The sequence below is a fragment of the Polistes canadensis genome, unplaced genomic scaffold (genome assembly GCF_001313835.1).
Source record: "Polistes canadensis isolate GaletaPanama2010 unplaced genomic scaffold, ASM131383v1 scaffold_217, whole genome shotgun sequence".
Taxonomy (NCBI): domain Eukaryota; kingdom Metazoa; phylum Arthropoda; class Insecta; order Hymenoptera; family Vespidae; genus Polistes; species Polistes canadensis.
This window is the reverse complement of record NW_014569764.1, coordinates 154,714-176,622: the sequence shown is the minus strand read 5'-3', so window position 1 is coordinate 176,622 and position 21,909 is coordinate 154,714. Positions and strand designations below refer to the sequence as shown.

The following is a 21,909-nucleotide window of genomic DNA, read 5'->3' as shown; positions in this document are numbered from 1 at the left end:
TTAAATGAATAAGTAACAATGGAAGAGAGGGTAACATAAATAAGAATGAATATTTATAGTCATATACATGTACATAAATTCCTATGAATTTATATAGTTCAAGGTTTAGATTTGTGATTACCTATCGATGGTAAGTTAGAAACAACTTTCTATATAGATATACAATATATACTAAATATATACAGTTATTACTGCGAAATAGTTTTTCAAACGAGCAAAAGAAATTTAATTAGAATCAGTTAATGTCGGTTGATAGTTCAAGAGAAGTAAGAAATCCCATTCCATTTGAATATTATTATACATTTATGTAACTTTTCCATATTTATTTGCTGATTCATTAGCAAATTTTGATTAGATTCTAATAAAACGTATTTATCAGATCTGATATATAAATACTGTTAAGAGTTTGTATAAATTTATTTGATTCTCTGTATTATCGTTGTAATATTATTTTAACAATCTTTAAGTATTTTTCTAGTTAATTACATTGTACTTGTTGATTGAATTATCATGTGTACTACAAAAATCTACTCCTCTAAGGTATTAACTTTTATTATTTATTCTACACACAATAGGGTAATTAATTTAATAGCTTTTAATTAATGTATTAATTTTTATTTGTTCGCTTTTTTTCAGAAACATTTGGAACCTTCGTTAATGAATGCAATTAAACATTTCATTCTAAATTTGATAAAATGCGTTTTCATTCAACTTCACAGTCTATTCGATTGTTTAATAAGTTATATATTTGATTTTTATTACGAGAGAAAAGTAACTAAAGTACCACCCGTTATGAATCCTCTGCTGCTGGAAAGTGCAACTGCATTAGCGGAGAAGATTAGGTAAAGTTTCATTATTCTTTTATTTTATTCTCATTTCAATTTTCTTTAAGTAAGTAATTTATTCCAAAATTATATACAGCAAGTCATTAGAGTATTCGTACTTACACTTCTGCTGTAAACTGTAGATAATTGGTATTTGTTCATAATGCAAAGTTTCAAAATTTTTCTACATGAAAAACTAAGATCAAGAACTTTTGAAACGATTAGGCAACTTGCGAAACTAATTTTCTTATCATTTATGTCAAATTATATTTCTCTTACAACAAACTATTCTTTTGCAATGAAATTAATATTAATAGAGCAGAAGACTATTGAAATATTGCATTACGAGCAAGTATTAATTGTTTCAAATTGATCACTGGGGTACATACTTTTGCTACTTGGTGTACACATATTTTGTTTTTTTATTAATAAATTTTTATATTTCATCTAATTATTACTTTTTTTGTTCACTTAGAACAAAAGAGGTTAAAGCTGAAGTAGTCGTACAAAGTTTTATCGAAAGATGTAAAGAAGTTGATAAAATCATCCATGCAATAGTAGAAGACAGATTTAAAGAAGCAATAGAAGATGCTAAACAAATTGATTTTGAATTAGAGTCTTATAAAGATACTGATGATTTGAAAGAAACTAGACCATTTTTAGGTGTTCCATTCACAACTAAAGAAAGCAACAAAGCGGAAGGTAAGTAGATTAAGAATATATTAAGACTTTAATTATATATTACCCAGTTATCTACGAATCTTTATTTACATATATATTTCTTTTTCTTTATAGGTTTATTGCATACTATGGGATTGATTAGTCGTAAAAATCATCGTTCACAATCAGATGCAACAGTGGTTTTTAATATGAAAAAAGCTGGTGGTATACTTATTGCTAAAACAAACATTCCAGAACTAAATTTGTGGGTTGAATCGAGAAACAATTTATACGGTCAGACATGTAATCCCTACAATACAACCAGAACAGTTGGAGGAAGTAGTGGTGGTGAAGGTGCTATTATCGCTGCGTGTGGTTCAGCGATATCAATTGGAAGTGATATTGGCGGATCTACTAGAATGCCATCATTTTACAATGGAGTATTTGGAATGAAACCTAGTGAAGGTAAAAACTAATTGTATTTACCAATATACTCAAAACTTTTTTTTATACAGTAAATGCATTCCTCAAAATATTGATTTAATTCAAAGAACCACATAATATTACACATAAGTATATATTCACTTAATACCACGTGATTTACGTTTCATCCTGAAAAAAATGTTTTGTCAAATGCACTATAATTAAGCAAATAGGTACGAGGAAAATAATTTTGAAATTATGTTAAAGGAAATAAACCATGTTAAAAAAATAAAACAGTTTTTCTCTTGGATCATATTATTTCAAAATCGTTTAAAAAAAGGATTAGGTGTATAATACATATTTTAATATTTTTTATTGGTAGGAGTGACATCTTTGAAAGGAATTGGATTAAGAACTGAATATTATCCCGAATCAATGGCAGAGGCAGGTCCAATCTGTAAATTGGCTGAAGACTTAACACCGATGCTAAAAGTTTTGGTAGGTGATAAAATATCGATGTTAAAACTAGATGAAGCAGTGGATGTAACAAAGTTGAGAATATTTTATCAAAAAAGTTCTGGTGATATTAGAACAAGTAAAGTGTGTTCTTCGATGCGTTCTGCATTTAAAAGGACAATAGAATATTTTGAAGAAATAACTAAAACTCCTGCGACTAAGGTATTTATTTCCTTTAGTAAATTATTCTATGAAACAATGATAAACCTGTATCTATTTAAAGTTTTATAAATATAAGTACTTTTTGTATCCTACCGTAGATTAAAATACCTGGATCGGAATATAGTTTTAAATTATGGAGATATTGGATGACTCAAGAAAAAGCTGACTTTAAGAAAGATTTAACTAATGGAAAGGTAATGATATAGTTTGTGAAAATAATGAATATTTTTAATATCATATCATTTATAAAATTGATTTTTCACAGTCCCGTGCAAATACAGTAGAAGAAATAAAAAAATTTATATTGAATAAATCCGATATAACATTTGCCGCATTACTTAAATTAATGGATGAAGATTTCCTTCCAAAAGAAAATGCTGAATGGGCTACAAATCTTACTTCCGAGATGCAACAATATTTATTGGTATGTAATATATCATTTTTATTAGAATATACATATACAATTCTTATATCTAATTGTCACGATTATAACGAATACTCTTTGCCTTATTTTTTTTTTAATAGAATGTTTTAGGAAGCAACGGAGTCTTATTTTATCCCTCTGCACCATTTCCTGCCGTTCATCATTATTCTTCTTTTTTGAGACCATATAATTTTACTTATTGGGCTTTGTTCAATGTTCTTAAATTTCCAGTATGCCAAGTTCCACTTGGATTAGACTACGATGGTTTGCCTGTGGGTATTCAGGTATGTTAAAGTTGTTAAAAAGTATTGACTTTTAAAAAAGTAGCAATTAATATAAATTTACTTAACAAATTATTTAATTATATGGTTTAGGTAATCGCAGCTCCATACAGAGATCATTTATGTATCGCTGTAGCGAAAGAATTAGAAACTGCATTCGGTGGTTGGGTGCAACCACCTCATTAATCGTTTACGTTGATTTTTTCTTTTTTTTCTTTTTCGGATAAATATTTACAATTGTTATTTGGTTTAATTTTCTTTATATAGATCTTTTTTATGGATATTATTTAATATATACGGAGAAGCGTTATTTATTAGTTTTCAAGCTAATGTTATATTTATTTATAATTTAGTTGTATAGTTATTGCAGTCTTTATGTTTTTCATTTTTATATATCATGATCTTATACTAGAAATACGAACTACTATGAATAAGAGCAAGTTTTATAATGCGCGCACAATTCAATATAATTCGCGAATTATAATAATAATACAATTATTATTATTATTATAATATTTTTCTTAAAAATTATTATTAAATTTATATTGTATTACAAGTTTTTACGTTACTAAATTAAAAAACTTAGTAACGAAAAAATTATCTGTAATTTAATAAGAAGATTTAATAATATAATATCGACGAGATTGAATTTACGACAAATATAAAAAAGACATAGAAATATGTACGAAGTTTATAAAATATGTAATAAAATTTTAACTACTCGTATATCGTATTTATAGAATTAAAAATTAAACTAAAAAAAATGAAAAACATTTTTTAAAACATATTATATATATTTAACATGAGAATAAATTACAAGAATATTTGTATATACATGTATAAATAAAAGTAATCATAACTCATGAAATACGATTTAAATTCTAAGCGCCTTTTTAAGTTCAATCGCTCACCGTTAGAGCGCGTGACGATTGGAAAAGTGCGGGTGCATTTAAAACAAGCGTAAGAAGTTAAAGATATTTCTGTTGTACAGATGCGTTCAAGTATGCACAAAATAAAAAGAACAAAAAGAAACATGAAAAATGTAAATTTAAACGAAGTAAACATGTTACATTGATATTAACAAAATAGCCTTTAGAATGGCTGTATATGGATTGATAATTATGACAGTAGATTAAAGTTAAAAAAGTTGAATTCATGATGTATATTATAAAATAAATTAGATAAATAAATTTGTATTATAAAAATTACTACCACGTATATATACACATACATATAATCATATACATGGGTGATTTGAAAAGTCTTGAGTCTCTTATCGTAGAAACAATTTTATTTCGATGAAATTAATTTTTATTAAAAAAAAAAAAAAAAAAAAAAAAGAAATAAAAGATTTTTAGTCGAGGCTTATAAAAATTTGTCGACCAACCTACTATAATCACAAATACATTTCATATAAATATTAAAATTAAGAAAAAAAAGAAAAAAAAGTACACATAAACAACATAGTTTGACTAGGCGTTAAGAAATTATAAAAGTATATCGTGAATTAGAAAACTAAGAACATTCCTCCCTCTTTCTTTCTCTCACTCTGAGCACAATGCGCCGGGTTAGTGGTAGAGATGAGCAGCGCGTTTACGGTGCGTATAGGAGAGTAGGATTGGGGGTGGGGGAGAGGTGAGAGAACGATGAGGAGGAGGGTGGTGGGTGAAGGGGTTGGAGGAGGAGGAGGGTGGATGAAGAGGACAGACGTAGGGAGGGCGTCAGTCGTTCCCGCGGTAACGGGAGTGAATCGCGTCTCGACTCGGACAGATCATGTAGTTGGAATCAAGACACGGTGTGTACGTGTGTAATACGCGACTCACGTTCTCAACGCTTCTTACATCTCTTTTTTTTTTCTTTCTCTTTTTTTGTCCCTCTTTCCTGTCACTCAATCCTCTCTCTCTCTCTTTCTCTCTCTCTTTCTATCTATCTATCTATCATTCTTTCTCTTTCTGTCGGTACTATATAATCAGCGAATGCGACGAATGACGTCGGAGAGGTATCAAAGAAGGAGGAGGAGATGGGCGAGGCTCGTTCACGTATTCGGCTCGATCGTAGAAATCTCGAAAGCTTGCACCAACAGCAACAGCAGCAATCGTTTGCTGGTGGTGGAAAGACAACGACAACTACAACGACGACTACGATGATGATGACGAGCCTCGTTCAATCCTCCACCGTTTTGAACATGGATGAATCCGGAGGGGAGAATACGCCAGAGGCTGAACTCGATGATCGAAGGGGGAAGGGTAAATCGAGAAAAAAAATCGACAGTTTTGTTGATGTCGGTAAGAAGGGAAAGCAATACACCTCCTCTCCCAACGACGATTCCAACGAGAATGAGATGGTGTTTCGAATCCTCGAAGAGAGCTCTTTAACGGAATCCCTTTCGGGTATTACTGGTATATGTTCTGCTGATCCAGTGGAGGGAGAGAACCCTCGTTCTACCAAAGACCTTCTTACATGTCCTTATGTAAACGAGGAGAAGGGGGAGAAAGAGGAGGAAACGACGATGATGTTGCTTCCGGGAGTGAGCAAAGATTTCATTTCCATTTCTGATGATATTCATTATGAAGTTAAGGTAAGCTTCTTTTGGTTTGTTATTCTTGTTTTATTCAATTGCATTATGTTTTTATGTTCGATTTATACAGGATCCAGCTGAATAATATTTACGAATTGGCACAGAGTTGCGTCAGGATTCTCCTTTTTTTGGAAAAATAAGATAGAAAAATATAATAGAATACAATTTTTTTTTCTACGTGGCGCTTCATTTTTAAACAAATTTAAAAAAGAAACTTTTACGTTTTATTCGGTTGGACGCGCTGTATATATGCCGGTTATTATGCCAATGGATTAAATTCATAAAAATTGAAATTTATGATTTTTTTATATTACAATATAATATTATAAAATAAATCATATAAAAACAATTTTTGTTTAAATCCCCTGTTATAATTATCAAAACATATTGTTTGAGGTGTTCCATTAGTTTGACCGGTAAACTTCGGGATATTCTGTATATACATATATATTACGTATACCTCAGCCTAAATGGAGACGAGATCTGTGTCACAAACCTGAATTTGGTACAGGTCATAATCGAGACTATTCGATAGCTTATAATCTTACTTTTCATTTAAATCATTCCTATTTTATCATATTTAATAAACCACACTCAATCGTTATTATTAAATATAAATATACAGCTATTTTTTGAAATAATTTTACGCATAATTTAATAGTTTATATATCTTTATACTTCAAAGAAGGACATTTTTTAAAGATTAAGCTCTGTATTGCTGTTTTGTGTGGTATTTTTTATAAACCAATTTCCAAAATGCATCTTTAGCTTCTTCAATGTACGAAATAACAGATCATTCTATTGCACCCCTCCACATGTTGTATTCAGAACTTTTCAGCCTTTCTATAGGTAGGAAAACTTTATTATTCTTCGTTATTTCTTCATATACAATCATTTCAATCAGATACAAGAATGAAATTAAATATAAAAATACGTGTTTTATATTGAATACAACAAATAATTATCATTTTTAATATATTGATATAACAAAAAATTGGTGCATAAAATTAATTTAAATATTAATATTAATATTAAAGTTATATACGCAAGATTTATAAATTTCTTAGGAATTAGACAGAATGAATCATAGAATAGTTTAAAGATTCTTAGAAATAATAGTAAAAATAAGAAATATTTATAGGAAAAGAATTGCAAAGTTGAATTCCTAATGGCACGTGCCACGCGCACGTGCTACCGGTTACTGCTCTTAAATCCAACCAATTAGGACGGGAATTAGGTGTAAGTGGTGGGGGATAAAAGGTCCGACGCCAAGCAGTCTCCTCGTTACATCGATTGTAGATCATTGTCCTCTGTTTATTCTTGTTAGCATGTATAATACATAAGTATAGTTCTTGTACATAATTTGAAAAAAAAGAGATATAAACTTAGATACATAGTTTCATCATTTTCGGGGATAGAAAAAATGTAACTGGCTGACAATTTTACTTCGTTTAATTTATTATAAAATATTTTGTTATGCTCTTGACGTATTTCCTGTTGTATTCATTCCAACTAGTAATTATTACATTCCAAGAAACTGTGTTTACTTTAGCGTTGCGGGAAGTTAGATAAGAGAAAAAAAATAACGCCTGTTATTGATTTGCAGTATGAGATTTCGTTAGAATATTTTTGATTCAGATTGAACAGTAATATGATTAGAAAATTGATGTGTGTATTGCATAGTAATCAATGTTTTTAATTTTCTCTTATTTTATCTGCTCACTGTTAATTTATTAGATGAGCTAATGTTAGAGTTCCTATTACCGTTCACCGTGTACGGAAAGAGAATGGTTTAGCAAGCTGCTAAAGAATGTTTGTCGCGATCTGTCACGAAATCTGTTTCTTAGATCGGTGATCCTTGAAAGTGATAGAAGGTGCTAAATTCTTTTGATTGTGTTAAAACAAAATATAGGATGTGATTGGTGAAACATTTTAACTTATTTATATTTAAAATAAATTTAATCAAATTTTGATTAGAATTTTATATTTATTTCTTTACTTCGATCGTTACGAATTATTTCATTCGTTTCTTCTTTGCATGCACTAATCGTTCGTGGTTTAGAAAAAAGAAAAACGATAGTTAATAAAAAAGTTATGCGATCCTGAAATCATCTATCGGAAAAATACGAAGAAACTTTTTCCCCAAGCAAATATAATAGATCTAAGAATTGAAATCCCATATCATAAAAATAATTCATTTACTGCATTATAGTTTCAAGAGAATAAATGCAAGAACGTTGAAGGGATTTAGAATTTAATCCAAATTAAATGAATTCGTTCTTAATTCGTTATTATGAACCTTTTGACATCTGACGTAAGTGTGTTCGAAATGTAAACCATATAGAGAAAGGTAGAGCGATGTAATTCACAGGAATAAATCGATCGAGATCGTGATCACCACTAAACGATATACGACAGTACCTTTTGGTAGCTGACGTCATTTTATCTTGATCACATGCATACATATATGTATGCGCAGAGTGCTTTTGTAATAGTTCGAAAAAATTTTATCTTAATGCTGTAAGGATCACTATCGATCACGAACGCATATATATAAATATAAATACACATTTATAAATATATACATTTCGCATAGGGATTGGAATGTAGACATTTTCAAATACTATACTTTTATCTTTACTTATTCGTAAAGTATATTGGATTGTCCAAAAAATTCGTGACAATTAAAGTTAACATTCAAATACGTTTTTTCTTTTTTCCTAAATCGATAAGAGAACTTTTCAGGTAATCGTACAATTTTGCGTTAGTATTGCGTCAGGGTTTGCCTGTAATGTTTTTGCCGATTTTAAATAAAAATCTTATGTAAATTTATTTAAAAATATTAATCGAATATATTTGTACAAATTCGCGCGCACATATTATTGGCAAGCAAATCTTTAATCGAATAAAATAATCTATGCGAGGGTTAATTTATTTTTTTGAAACATATTCGAACGTGGAAGTAAGAAATTTATTTGTTAATCTATGAATGAGAGAGGGAGAAAAATGAACAATATTTTAAATCTCGAATAGAATTTGAAATTAAATCGGTGTTTCGATCATGAATGATCGAAATAATCCCACTTGTTATGTTTATATTCATAAAGGTTTAGTGGTCCTCGGGAATTTGAAAGTGTATAAGCTAGGAACTCTTCGAAGGCCGACTTCTTTCCAACCATTGTAGAACAACCTACGCACTTCTCTGAACAAGTTCTCATTCAGTTTTACCAATGGCAGTGACTTATTGTTATTCAAATACTACGATATCACTGCTATCGGAACGATTAAAATTCTCTAGACAGATAAATAGATATAATTACTTACGTGTATTATATTCATGTAGATCTATCAAGTGTAACGTTGGACTAAATCAAATTAATCCATTAACCTATTTAAATAGAAATGTGGTCAATACAATTTACGATCGGTGAATGTGGAAAAATCATATAGGGCAGATCAAAACAGGCAACATTGGATGCATTAATGAATCTGGAACTGTCTAATATATTTAAACAATTTATATACAAGATGTGAAACCCACTTAAATAATGTATAGACATTTGTTAGGGTTGCCAGGGGATACAAAAATAATGAAACAAGTTTGTGCAAACGTGTGTTCTATTTGACCATATTTCCAAGTTTTATTAGCCACTTTTATGTTTTTACTGTTTTAACGTGTTAGAGTGTTTTCCTGTTATAGCTATTTTTACGACACAATTTAAGCAGACACTTTTCAAAGAAATCACCATAGCTAAATTGGTTAAATATCAAATGGTAATTACTTTCTTCGCGTTACTAGTATAATTGTCAATTACAACTAATTGTTTTAACATAGATATAAAAAATAGTCATCGGGGTGAACTTTATAGGCAATTCAATTCATTTATTATATAATTTATTAATAAATTAAATATTATGTTTGTGTATATATTATATTGATGATATTTGAAGAATTTTTAATTCACTTTTGAGAGAAATCAATTGCGTGATGTCTTTAGATTTGAAAATTATTTCTAGTGCATAATTGTTAGTTTTTTAGGATTTTTTTAATCATTCACTTTTACTTGTATATGTTTAATTGTCTTTGTTATCGAATCGTTAGAGGGTGGACGATCGAATAGAGGTCACGCGTGGGTTAACGAAACGCATCCTCGAGAGTTAAGTTTCTTCTGGTTGCATCCGGGATCACGCGCGCGTCAAACAGCACGCGGTTTTCTCTCTCTCATTCTATTTATATATTTGTACATATGCGTGTATGTGTTTTAACTTCGTGAACGAAACGCATATTTTAAGATTATTATATATGTGCAAATGCGCGTATGTAAAATATGCATGAACACATAAGTGGAATGTGGGATTATTTAATTAAAAATTCTTCTACGTATAAATAATTTTCCATCTCTCTCTCTCTCTGTGAAAATGTTACAAAAATTATTATTATTTTATTATAATATATATTTAATTTAATTTTTATATAATTTCCGTAAGAATTTTACATTTGTGTTGTTAATCTCTGTTTAATAATTTATTCCATCGATGTATTACGAATTTATTTATTTTTATTTTATAAATTTCTTATGAAATAAAAAAATAGTATCGTAGTATTAATTTTTATTATAATATTTATGTGCTATTTGGTTACTCTGCTAAACAAATTTTATATAGAAGTTTTTAAAAAATATATATATAACGCACAGAAAACAAATTATATTGTTATATAATATTTGATATTAATTATAAATAATGTAACATTCCCATGTGTGATTTTTATATGGATTTTAAAGTTTATGAAATGAAATAGATTAATAAACTTTGAATAGAAAAATAATAAGATAAAACGATTCGTAGTTGGTATGTCGTAGTTAGTATAGCATACTCGGCTTTCACCTTGTAGGTGTAGCTTTCCATCGACAGACTAATCCTATGCCATACGTCAACTTGAGAACTCGTCGAACATAGCCGTTTGTTATTACTGATTCTCGTTCCAGAAATTAACTACCTGCTGCTTACATATATTTGCTTCTGGCGAATAAACCATAAAATTATAAAAGGTCATTGACTTCTTTAACTTCTTCATTGATAATTAATAAAAATAACATGATTGACGACTATTAAAATAACGAACGTGAACGTCAACATGCGTTCGAAACCAAAATTAATGTCTTTTTTATTTAATGTATGGGAAAATTGTTTTTATCACACATAATTATAAAAAAAAGAATAATATAATATAAGATGTAATGTGTAAACTAAAATTAAAATTAACTATACAGTCAATCCAGGTTTTCACATTATAATTGCCAATTAATATTGATAATAAAATATATATATCTAATAAAATAAATTGTTAATAAATTAATGCAACACACAGTTTGCACAATTTTATAAAATGTAACAATGCAATATTATACTAACACTTAATTAACTTTAAATCTCGTAAAAAAAAAAAAATGACCGTGAGAAACAATCCTTTACCTATTACCCATTTGGATTTCCCGTTTGCAACAGTGCAATTTTTTTCTTTGAAATTTTTTACCACGATTGTAAATAACGGAGATATTCAAGGTGGACAGAATTATATTGCCCTGCGCGCGTCCTGTGTAATAAAGAATTATTATTATTATATTTAATAAAGGGTTTTGTTGTGAAGAGACCTTTAAAGAGGAAGAAGGTGGCGCTTCGTGCCACGCCATTCTATCGGGTCTTTGACCGTTTCCTCGAGAAGTATCGGGCAGGTGGCACCCTGTAGTACGTAGTATATAGGTATATATATATATATACATATATATCTACATATATACACTTATATATNACGAACAAAGTCGCGAATATTACCGAATATAGTCAAATCGATTAAATATAGAGCATACTTCAGATCGCTAGATTTATATATATATATAACTCTTTCCTGTAGACGTACACGTTCGCGCTTCCTCTCTGACTTCACCTCTCCCTTCCTTTTTCATCTCTTCTTTCTCTTTCTCTCTGATCACATTCGTTCATTCTCTTACTCATACTATTCTAACGCATTAATAATATCTATAAGGACACCTTAGAGACAAGGTTTAAACCTAATTTGGATTCAAAATTGTCAAGTATAAGGTTTTTGATGTACATTTGGACTTGGCATATTCAAACAAAATTATTGGCTTGTTCAATTAACAATTTATTAGGATTCTTTTAATATATAAAAAAAAATATTAATATATATTATTTATTTATATATGAATTATATTAAATAATTTCAATAAAAAGTGTCATTATTATTTATTTAAATATAAATTATGAAATATTTCAACATTATTCGCTAGCCGACTCAACATAATTGGGATTACAGTATAACTGTACTGTACTAATTGTACTGTAATTATTGCTATTATATTTTTATATACAATGCCCGATCCTAAGCCGGGCATTGGTCAGACACGAGATCGAACTTCTACTTCGACCTGCAGTTTTGTTGGAATCCGAATGAGAAACTAAAATATCAAAGTTTTAAACGTTAAATTGTGTATGAAAAAATTTCAAAATAGTTGTAAGAAATTCATCAAATATGCGGAAAATCGTGTTGGATGATTAACCCGAGCGAAAAAGGCCTCGAGTGCAAAGAGTTCAAAATAATTATCATAACGAATTTTCAAAGCAATCTAATACATTTTAATTGTATTATAATATTAATATTACGAAAGATTTTTTTAAATAATAACAGTATTAAAAAAAAATGAAATATATTATGATGAATATAAGATCTCATAAAGCCGGATCCAAGTATAGCTTCTCAATTAGAAAGCCAATTGGAAGTATAATCCTGAGAAAGACCAGGTCGGCGATCGGTGATGGCCGAAGGCCTCTGCCACACGCCACGACTTGTGCCCTACTTTTCAACATCAACATCCGGAAGTCGTGCCTCTTTATTAACGGATGTTCACGAACTCCTTTACACACATACAAGCTTATACACTTTTTCATTCTATTCGAGTATACCGGATAAGATTGATTTTCTTCGTTTATTTTTTTCGGTTCCTTTTTTGTGTGTTCTAAATCTTCTTCTTGTTACTACTAGGACATGTCCCCTTTCACATCGTAAGTTCAATAAATGTTCTTCTTCTTCTTATTCTTATTTTTCTCTTACCATAAGGATTTAACGATTTGACTAGAATCGTGCCAGTGTTGGATGCAATTCACGATTCCCTTGCGATCCCTTAGGATCATTCGACACGACTGCCACGGTTTAGTGCGATGCACTGTGCGGTGCATCGTGCGGTACTCTTACATCCTCCGATAACAGGGCTGTCCAAAGCATTCCCATCGCCATTGACTGTTACATTTATTCCCATAGTTTAGTTTCTTTTTTTTTATCCCATCATTTGATAATTATCTTCATTGCTATTCCAATGAAATTAATTATTACACATGTAAAAATTTAATTAACGACATGATTCTCAATTAACGATGATCAAATATATATTTTTTGAATAATCCAATTTTGATGAATAATGATTTTAGAATAAAAGTGATTTTTAATGAATAAAAGATTAATAATAACTGTGTCAATTATATTATAGTTATTGAAAATATTCCACTTTAAATGGGAACACATGACGTCCCTGTTGTTACCGTGACGCGTGCACCACGACGGTCACGATCAAACCACCCTAACTCTGTCCAATGCGATCGAGAAAGCGATCGAAAACGGTGACGATTTCGTATCGATAATCGTTAAGTAAGTATCGTTAATTCTTCTTCAATTATTTTTATTATAAAAATCCAATTTATAATTGTGCGCGTGTACATCATTAAAAAGTAAAAATAAAAATCATTAAGTGAATTAAATTAATAATTTTGGCATTATATAAAAAATGTAAAAAAGAAATAAAAACGTTTATAACGTGAACCTTGGATGGAGTGATCTTAAAATATTCTCTTAAAATAAAAGAACTATAAATGCTAATAACAATTTCAGTACTGTAATAGCATACATATTTTAAATACTTATATATCTCTAATACTATTAATATAATTATTATTATATAAATAAATGACGAATAATATAATTGTAATGTAATCGTGATAAAGGTAAATAAGAAAAAGGTTATAACACGGGTTATAAAAATAAATTAAAATTCTACTTAAGATGGATCGTTATCTGTTTGATGTTAATAAAATTGACATGGGAGATGTGAACGTGTCATAAGTTTAAAATTAAAGTAGAATTTTCTAATGGTGTTTGTAAAAGAAGAGAGAATAACGTTCTCTGCGTGCGATTAGGCTCGCAGATCGATCGTATGAGGAGTGTCGGTAGGGTGGCGGGGAGAAGGGTGGAACCAGGACGCCTAGTGTCGCACGATGAAAGTGGTGGGGGTAGAACCGGAGTGGGGATAGAATCTGTGACGTCGTGAGCCACGCGGAGAAGCGACTGCTCCATTCACCGCGCGGCTTTCGCCGAGTGCGCACGCATATTGTCGTGAATCGTATATTACTTTCATCCTTTTTCTTTTATTTTTTATATTTTCGATTCTCTCTATTTTTGTTTATTCTCTAAATAATATAAAAGTGTTTTCTTCCAAACGTCTTCGAAACGCGTACACGTGTTTTCGTTATTTCTCGATTGAGTCAATGGTTTTTCTTTCAATTTTTGAGACACTATTTGTATATTTTGTAATAATTATATTTTGAATAAATAATTAATATTAGAATTAGGAGAGTGTGCAGTGTAGAAAGAATAAAAAGGGAAGAAGAGGATCGTTGGGAATGTTTTGAAATCGAAGATTAGAGCTGAAGGAAAAAAATAATTTCTTCTAACATAGTGGTTGTCTGAACTTACTGGAACGAAACGGAATTGCTACGTTCTTTTTCTCGAGAACTCGCGGTACCAAGCGAGATTGGAATGACGGTCGCGGGAAAGGTGAGTTCCAAAGGAGAGAAACGACGCGACGCACGTTTCGAATTTCTCCGAGAAAGCGAACGAACGAACGAGACGCCGTTCTATTAAACTTTTCGCAGTTTTTCCATAGCATTTACATCGCACATAACATATATTTCAACGATATTACCTGCATCTCTATTAAAACCAATATAAATAATAATTTCATATATATATATATATAAGAAGTTATTTAAAAAGTATTAAATACAAAAAATTACATATAACACGTGTATTTTAAAAATATAAACTAGCTCGAAACATACGTTGTATTTAATTTTTTTTATTAAATAATTAAATTTTCATACATGTCTTGTAGAAAATTACAAAATATAATAAAATAGAAAGTATTCTTTTTTTTTCAAATATTTGTCGTTTATCGACACGCGTAATGCAATAAAAATAAATAAGTTTATTCGTTTTTTCCCATTTGTGAGTAACGAATTGGCAATGTAAATATTTTCGGTAAATATTCGTAAACGTTCGTAATTGTTCGGCAAATGTTTCGGATACGAAAAAATTGTTGATAATTATTTTAAATATCGGTGTGTCCCGATGGTACACAAGTAAAACGCAATCGGGAATGACGTTTACGAGATTATAATTATCCAGCCGATTAGTTGTCATCCGGTTTACATCGATTCGTTGGTAGCAATCGACTGGTCGATTGTTAATTAGTTTGACTATGTCTCACCCTGATAAAACACCGATAAGAAAGTACAACGATCGGGAGAGTTGCTTTTTCTATATGTGTAGGAACACACTGGCGCGTCTTAGAGGCCGTATCCGCTTTTACATCCGCCTACTCGTAATCATTTTCTACCAACAATGAAAGGATACTAAACGCACCCATGTTATATCTCTTTCTCTCTTCTTCACTAACACGTTTATTATTTTTATTACTTTTTTTTAATTTTTTTTTTAATTTATTTTTTAATAATATATCTGATCGGGGAAAAAGTTTCTTCGCATTTGAACGCAAAAATCAAACGAATTTGTTTCATTCACATATTTCGCATCCAGCCTTTTCCAAATGATTTAAATCTTTCTGATCGGTGTTTGATTCTTTATCGATATTATGACTGTCAATGTGATGGTTTTTTTCTCAATTTTTCCAATCATTTCATCGATTTCTCTATTGATCGATCGATCAGAGTCAGATGAATCTTTCACATTCTAATTTCCAGATTAAAAACGTATCAGTTTCATGCAACATGTAATGATACTGTATCATAAAGTTTGTTAACATCTTTGGTAGCATTCTTCTATTTTTTGTAATCAAATTTTAAGTTACATTTTCGAGATGTTACTACTTTCGATTGAATGAACAAATATTGCAACTTTTTTCTTTTTTTTAATTATTTTAGAATATTTCAGTATTCTCAAATGCACATAAATGTTAGCAGATCCGATTAATATTACTAAAGTTATACGATTTTAATTATATCGAGAAAAATATACAAAAAAAAAAAAACTTTAATCACCGATCCACAATATTTTATTTTTGTTTTTGCATCATAATTATGTTAACCTAATTTATAAATTGATCATGCGTATGTAAATACTTTTGATTTGTAAAGACGAAGAAACTTGTTATTTCACTGTTTATTTATGCATTCTTCTTGACGTCATTTGAAGTCTGATAAGAAAAACAGAAGTGATAATGCTTTCTTCGTTTTTTATCAATAACAAATACTTTTTAACGTGATAATTAATTTGTTTAATCATTTATAACTGAAATGAGGATTGATTTGATGTTTATTGTTGAATAATTGTAGAATATTGATGCGTATTTACTAACATTAAAAATTTTATTTTTTATTAAAATGTTTAAATAACAATTGAAATATTTGAACGATTCATTTTATACGATTATTTAATTCCGATCAGTAAGTTTACGCGTAACCAAAATAGACTTTCAGTCCGGTTCATAGGACAAACGATTCGAAAGCGAACGGTTCGACTCGTTGCAGGTTGCATAACGAAACGAGTCGAACTTTTTTAGAATGGTTAATGAAGGAAAAAATTCGTCGTTGGTATCCAATGACATAATGTTTATACGAATAAGTTTAAAATTTTTTTAGACTTTTTTATTTCTACCAAATCTTCATCCCTTTTTTTCTTTTTTTTTTTATTTTCATTTGTATAACAACATATAATTTTATATCGAACCAAATGAAATAAAAGAAAATATTAAATCTAAATCGTATCACACAGACATTTTTAAAATTTGATTTCAAAGTGGAAGATAGGTGAAATAAAATTTCATTGATAGAAAAATTTCATTTTATCATTATATCCCAAAAATCCCTTATTTGTATATACGAATAAAATCGAATATTTTTCTTTAATTAAAATTCAACATTTTAAATATAAATATACAAATTCGAACACACGAGAATGATATATGAAAATATAGAAAAATATTCAAGATAGTTGTATGTGAAGTAATAAATAGTAGTATGAGAAGAGGCGTGGTTTCAAAGTAGTAGCCGGAATCGGCACACTTTCCATGAGTGTAAACCCGGTGTTTAGTACCGGGTTACACTACGATTAATGCGAATCAATCTGCTGTCCACTTTACCTTTAGTGCCGCGTTGTTCGAGATCGGCGCGAAAGGCCAGAAGAGAACGAGTATCCAACCCGGAAGCGGGTTTTGCCTGGCCCACCTTCCCCAGCCTTCCCCGCCCTTCCCTTCATTCCCCACCTCTCTTTACTCTCACAAGGCAGATGCAGTTAGTTTCCCTCTTTTCAACCGGCTGGCTGGAAACCTCCAGATCTTCTCTCCTTTTCTTTCACCTCCTTCAACTCCCCCTTTCACCACCCTCCTCTTCCTCTTTCACCTACTTCACCTCTTTCTTCCTCTCCCTCCTCCTCTCCTCCTTCTTCTTCTTCTTCTTCTTCTTCTTCTTCTTCTTCTTCTTCTTCTTCTTCTTCTTCTTCGTGAAGCTCGTGAAACGATGAATGAATTTACGTCTTACGTAACTCGACTTTCTTGATATTCTTTCATCAGAATATTGTGCCTTGAAATTTTGCTATTTTATGCTACCCCCAACTTTCTTTTCATTATTCCTACGAGGATATTTTTTTGTTTAGTTTTTTTTTTCTTTTTTTTTTTGAATAGTTGCAAGTGTGATTCATTTTCATTAATGATATCATTTAATAAAGTATTGAATGAATTTTAATTGATAATTGGATTTTAAGTTTTTTTATGTGTGTTTATAAAGTTTATTAGAAGTATCGTAAATTAGGGGCTTCCTTAGGAGGTATCTTAAATTTGAGGGTTGGTTGAAATAAAAGTTTATTTAGTTTAAATGTAATTAATCAGAAAATTAGAATAAAATTGTATGGGTTTTTTTATTGGTAAACTTAATTTTTGGAGGGATACAAATAAGATTTTCTTTTTAATTTGAGATAAGTGCATAATTACAAACTAGACACAATGTCTAAAACAAATGTTACTTTTTTCTTTTTCAGTCATTCAATTTTTATGCTTACAATGTTTTTTTTTTTTTTCATTGAAAAATAAATTAAATGCAAGGGTTAACGTTAGGGTTACAATTTTTTTTTTATTTTTGTTGTACGATGTTAAATATTAATTTGTATTTGTAAGAAATATAATGGGGGAATAGGCAAAGAACACGAAACTTTCGAAACATGAAATATCTCTTAGGGAAAGTCGATCATCGTTAGATATTTCCATGATACATCCATTCTCATGTCTTACTCTCACTAAACAAGGATTAGAAATTCGTTAGTCAAGAATGTGTTTCTTTAACACTAAAAATATTATTCTTAAATAATTTCAAATATCAACGATACCTTTTTATATTACAAATCATTAAATCAAATTATTTTCTAATCTTTCTTTTTTTCATTTTTTCAAAACTTAACTTGTGTAATCTTTTACAATCTGCGAGTTAATCTAAAATATTTTAGAAAAAAATATTCAAAGAAAATTGGGGACATCGGTTTAAGATTTTAAATCCATTTAAAAATATTTCGGGCCACCTAGAAAATTTTAGGCAACCCTGCATCATTTGTTCAGGTTCGTGGGTTAAATGATTTATGGATGAGCGTGTGTGGTGTGTGAGAAATTATTTCTTTCGTTCTTTTTTTTCTTTTTTTCTTTTTCCTTTTTTTGGTGCTTTTCCTAACCACACCGCAAAACCAGTTTCGGGAATATCTGAAGACGAAGAAGAAGAAGAAGAAGAAGAAGGTTTAGGAGAGGAAGAAAGAGAGGGGAGGGGACAATTTCGTCGAGGATGCTCCTCTCTTCTCTCTCTCCAGTACAATCATGTGAAACCAGTTCCGTGAGAGAATATCTTGTCGGCAGGGGTGCACAACGTGTATATACGTTGCTTTCTGCCAACCTCGAAGAAATTTGCGATCTGTCTGATCTGAGGATGCTTTATTCATTTTTATTTTTTTTTTTTTTTTTTATAAATATCAACCATAATTGTCTTCTCTCTCTCTTTCCGGGAAATCAATCAGAAATATATTTGACGATAATAAAAAATATGGGGTTAAGTTTAATCGAACGATTTTTACATTTTTTATTCGTTAGAATTATAATTAGGGTGATCGTATTCCTTTTAGGACTGAAAGGAATAATTGTTTCATAATTCGATAAAGATAATTGGTTCCGTTTAATTGCCGTTGCATTAAAAATTAATTAATTTTCCTAATTTTTATTATACAAAATTTGTAGCATTATATATAGTATTTTAAATATATCATATATTATTATTTATTGTAATCTTCTCTCAGAAGAATTCACAATGGGAATAACAATTTCGCGTATATTTATAAAATTATTTAATAAAATTAGCCTAAATACAATGGTGTTGCATGTTAATTTATTCAATATTCGAATTCCAAAATGTAAAATAAGAAAATGACTATTAAAAGAAAAGCAAATTTTCGAAATCGATAGAATAAATGACGTATGATGATCGTAACTATAATATAAACACCATACGATTAATAATAATTATTTTCTTATTGTTTTTGTGATTTGTCATTAAATATAGATCATTAATAAAAACGAAATCGTTCGGTGAAAGATGAGAAAATAGAAACAAAATAAAACAATTATATTTTTTCGCATGAACTCAATCGATAAATCGATTCATTGATTCTTTCCAATCGGATCATCGGATCATTCGCCTTGACTGACTCGAACGAGAAAGAAAAAGCTCGGCGAGGACGGTAATAACGGTATTCGACAAGATGGAAACAAGAATTGCGTATCGATATCGGAACGATCTTATCCACATGTATTTATAAACCGTTCACAAGCAGAAAAAAAACAACATTAAACTTCGCTTTAAACGTTTATTATTTTCCTCTTAATTTGATTACCAAAGAGAATTCGCGATCGAGACACATATTTATATTGAAATTCAATTTCTTCCTTAATAACAACTATTTTTATGATCAATCATTTTACTAAATATACTGATCATTAATTATATAAAATATTGATCAAGTATAAATAGAATTATTGTGTTTTCTTATTTAAATATATTTTTGTAATCTATTTTTTATTATCGGGAGAGTATTAGAAAAATTAATGTTGATTTATGAGATCAAATTTTAAACACGAAATATTTTTATATATATCTTAATGTATATAATATATTTAATATTATTTGATTGTTTATAAAAAGTTTGTATAAGAATTTAATACAAAAAAGAAAATTAATTTAAAATCAACACACACTTTAATATTACGTTACACGAACTTTCCGGGCAATTTATCAACTTTCCCTGTTTCTTTTATTTATTGAATTTGATTGATTTAACAAATGATCATTTTACATTAATGTATTAACGATTAAGTAATCGAGTTAAATGATAGATAATAAAAGATCTAAAAAGGAAGGTACATGAATAAGAATGAAAGTGTTCAGCAATGTATTTACCGACGACACGTGGTTAAAGAACGGACCTTCGGCAAACCCCATGACGTAAGGTCATCGCATATTGTAATGTCTACGGTTGCGACATAGAGTTACACAGTTTGTGCCATATCGAGAATCAATTTCATAAAACGAGAAAAAAAGACACGCGGAAGGAGATCAACTTATATTTTTAAATTCTTTTCCTTATATTTATTTTATTTAATCCTTTTTATCCTACGTCAGAGATCATTGCATCCAAAGAATTACATGGTTTCGTAACCTGTTTATTTGATATCCCTATTAAAATTTCTACTATTATTATTATTATTATTATTATTATTATTTTATACACATTTATATAAATTAATTCATATTTATTTATAACTCTGACCCAACCCTGATGAAATCCTAATACTATAGATATAATATACATTATAAGAGAATAAAATATATTTATAAATAATATATTAATATTTTAATTTAGAAAACAAATATTATAAATAAAATCATATATAATAATTGTTCCAAAGATTCGCGATAAAATGATTATCACAACGAAAACGATCGATTAGAATAAATTATAATTAAAATATACCACACTATATCTTATAAATATTACACGCATTATGAAAATATAAATAGAAAAATATTTCTATAATAATATTTAAAAAAAAAAAAATATATTTGAAGTAGCCAAATCGATTAGTCAAATCTTACGACGTAGGTAATACCGATATCTTGTTATCGGTGTTCTTATTTCTGATCTTTCTCTGTGTAGTATATTCACATACGTTTATGTATGTACACATATACAAATATGTATGTATGTATGTGTGTATGTATTCCGTGAACGTAGGTCACGTATATGCAGGTTGGTTTCTTACGTGCGCTGCCACGTACATCTATATATATATATACATATATACAATACATGCATACATAGGTAAGATACATGTGTATAAATACACGTATGTGCGTTAGACTAGATCCGGGAGTGGTGGGCGACGACGCAAGGTTAGCGAGAAATTTATTACGGATGCTACCGACGACTCGGTGTACGACGAAGGCCTTAAACCGATCCCAATTTCGGAAGCTAAATTTATATATATGGTAACAATAATATATAGTAATAATATGGTATAATGAGGATATACTATATAGTAATAATAATATATAGTAATAATATAGTATATAATAGTAATATATATGGTA

At 29.5% G+C, this 21,909-nt stretch overlaps 2 protein-coding genes across 3 annotated transcripts in view; both read left to right on the top strand.

The window, feature by feature from the left end:
* The first annotated feature begins 247 nt into the window (after positions 1–247).
* LOC106790150 (fatty-acid amide hydrolase 2-A-like) lies at positions 248–3,562 on the top strand. Its single transcript, XM_014754881.1, has 10 exons — positions 248–266; positions 479–540; positions 637–842; positions 1,300–1,526; positions 1,620–1,949; positions 2,290–2,585; positions 2,684–2,779; positions 2,851–3,009; positions 3,111–3,293; positions 3,384–3,562. Exons 2-10 carry the CDS (start codon positions 511–513, stop codon positions 3,474–3,476), a joined length of 1,620 nt encoding a protein of 539 aa, XP_014610367.1. The 5' UTR covers positions 248–266; positions 479–510; the 3' UTR covers positions 3,477–3,562.
* Positions 3,563–4,983: 1,421 nt separating this feature from the next.
* The window catches only part of LOC106790148 (probable ribonuclease ZC3H12C), a 22,979-nt gene continuing 6,053 nt past the window's right edge, over positions 4,984–21,909 (top strand). The window contains exon 1 of one of the 2 annotated variants that reach the window (XM_014754878.1): positions 4,984–5,868. In XM_014754878.1, the coding sequence (XP_014610364.1) occupies positions 5,311–5,868 (558 nt within the window). In that variant the 5' untranslated portion in view covers positions 4,984–5,310. Of the gene's footprint in view, positions 5,869–14,293; positions 14,774–21,909 lie in introns of those variants that run through there. The other variant, XM_014754879.1, reaches the window with a different exon arrangement.

Coding starts and splice junctions, on each gene's coding strand:
- LOC106790150 (XM_014754881.1), top strand. CDS start 511: ATGTGTACTACAAAAATCTACTCCTCTAAG. Junction 1,527..1,619: donor AGAAAGCAACAAAGCGGAAG/GTAAGTAGATTA, acceptor TTTTCTTTATAG/GTTTATTGCATACTATGGGA. Junction 3,294..3,383: donor GTTTGCCTGTGGGTATTCAG/GTATGTTAAAGT, acceptor TATATGGTTTAG/GTAATCGCAGCTCCATACAG.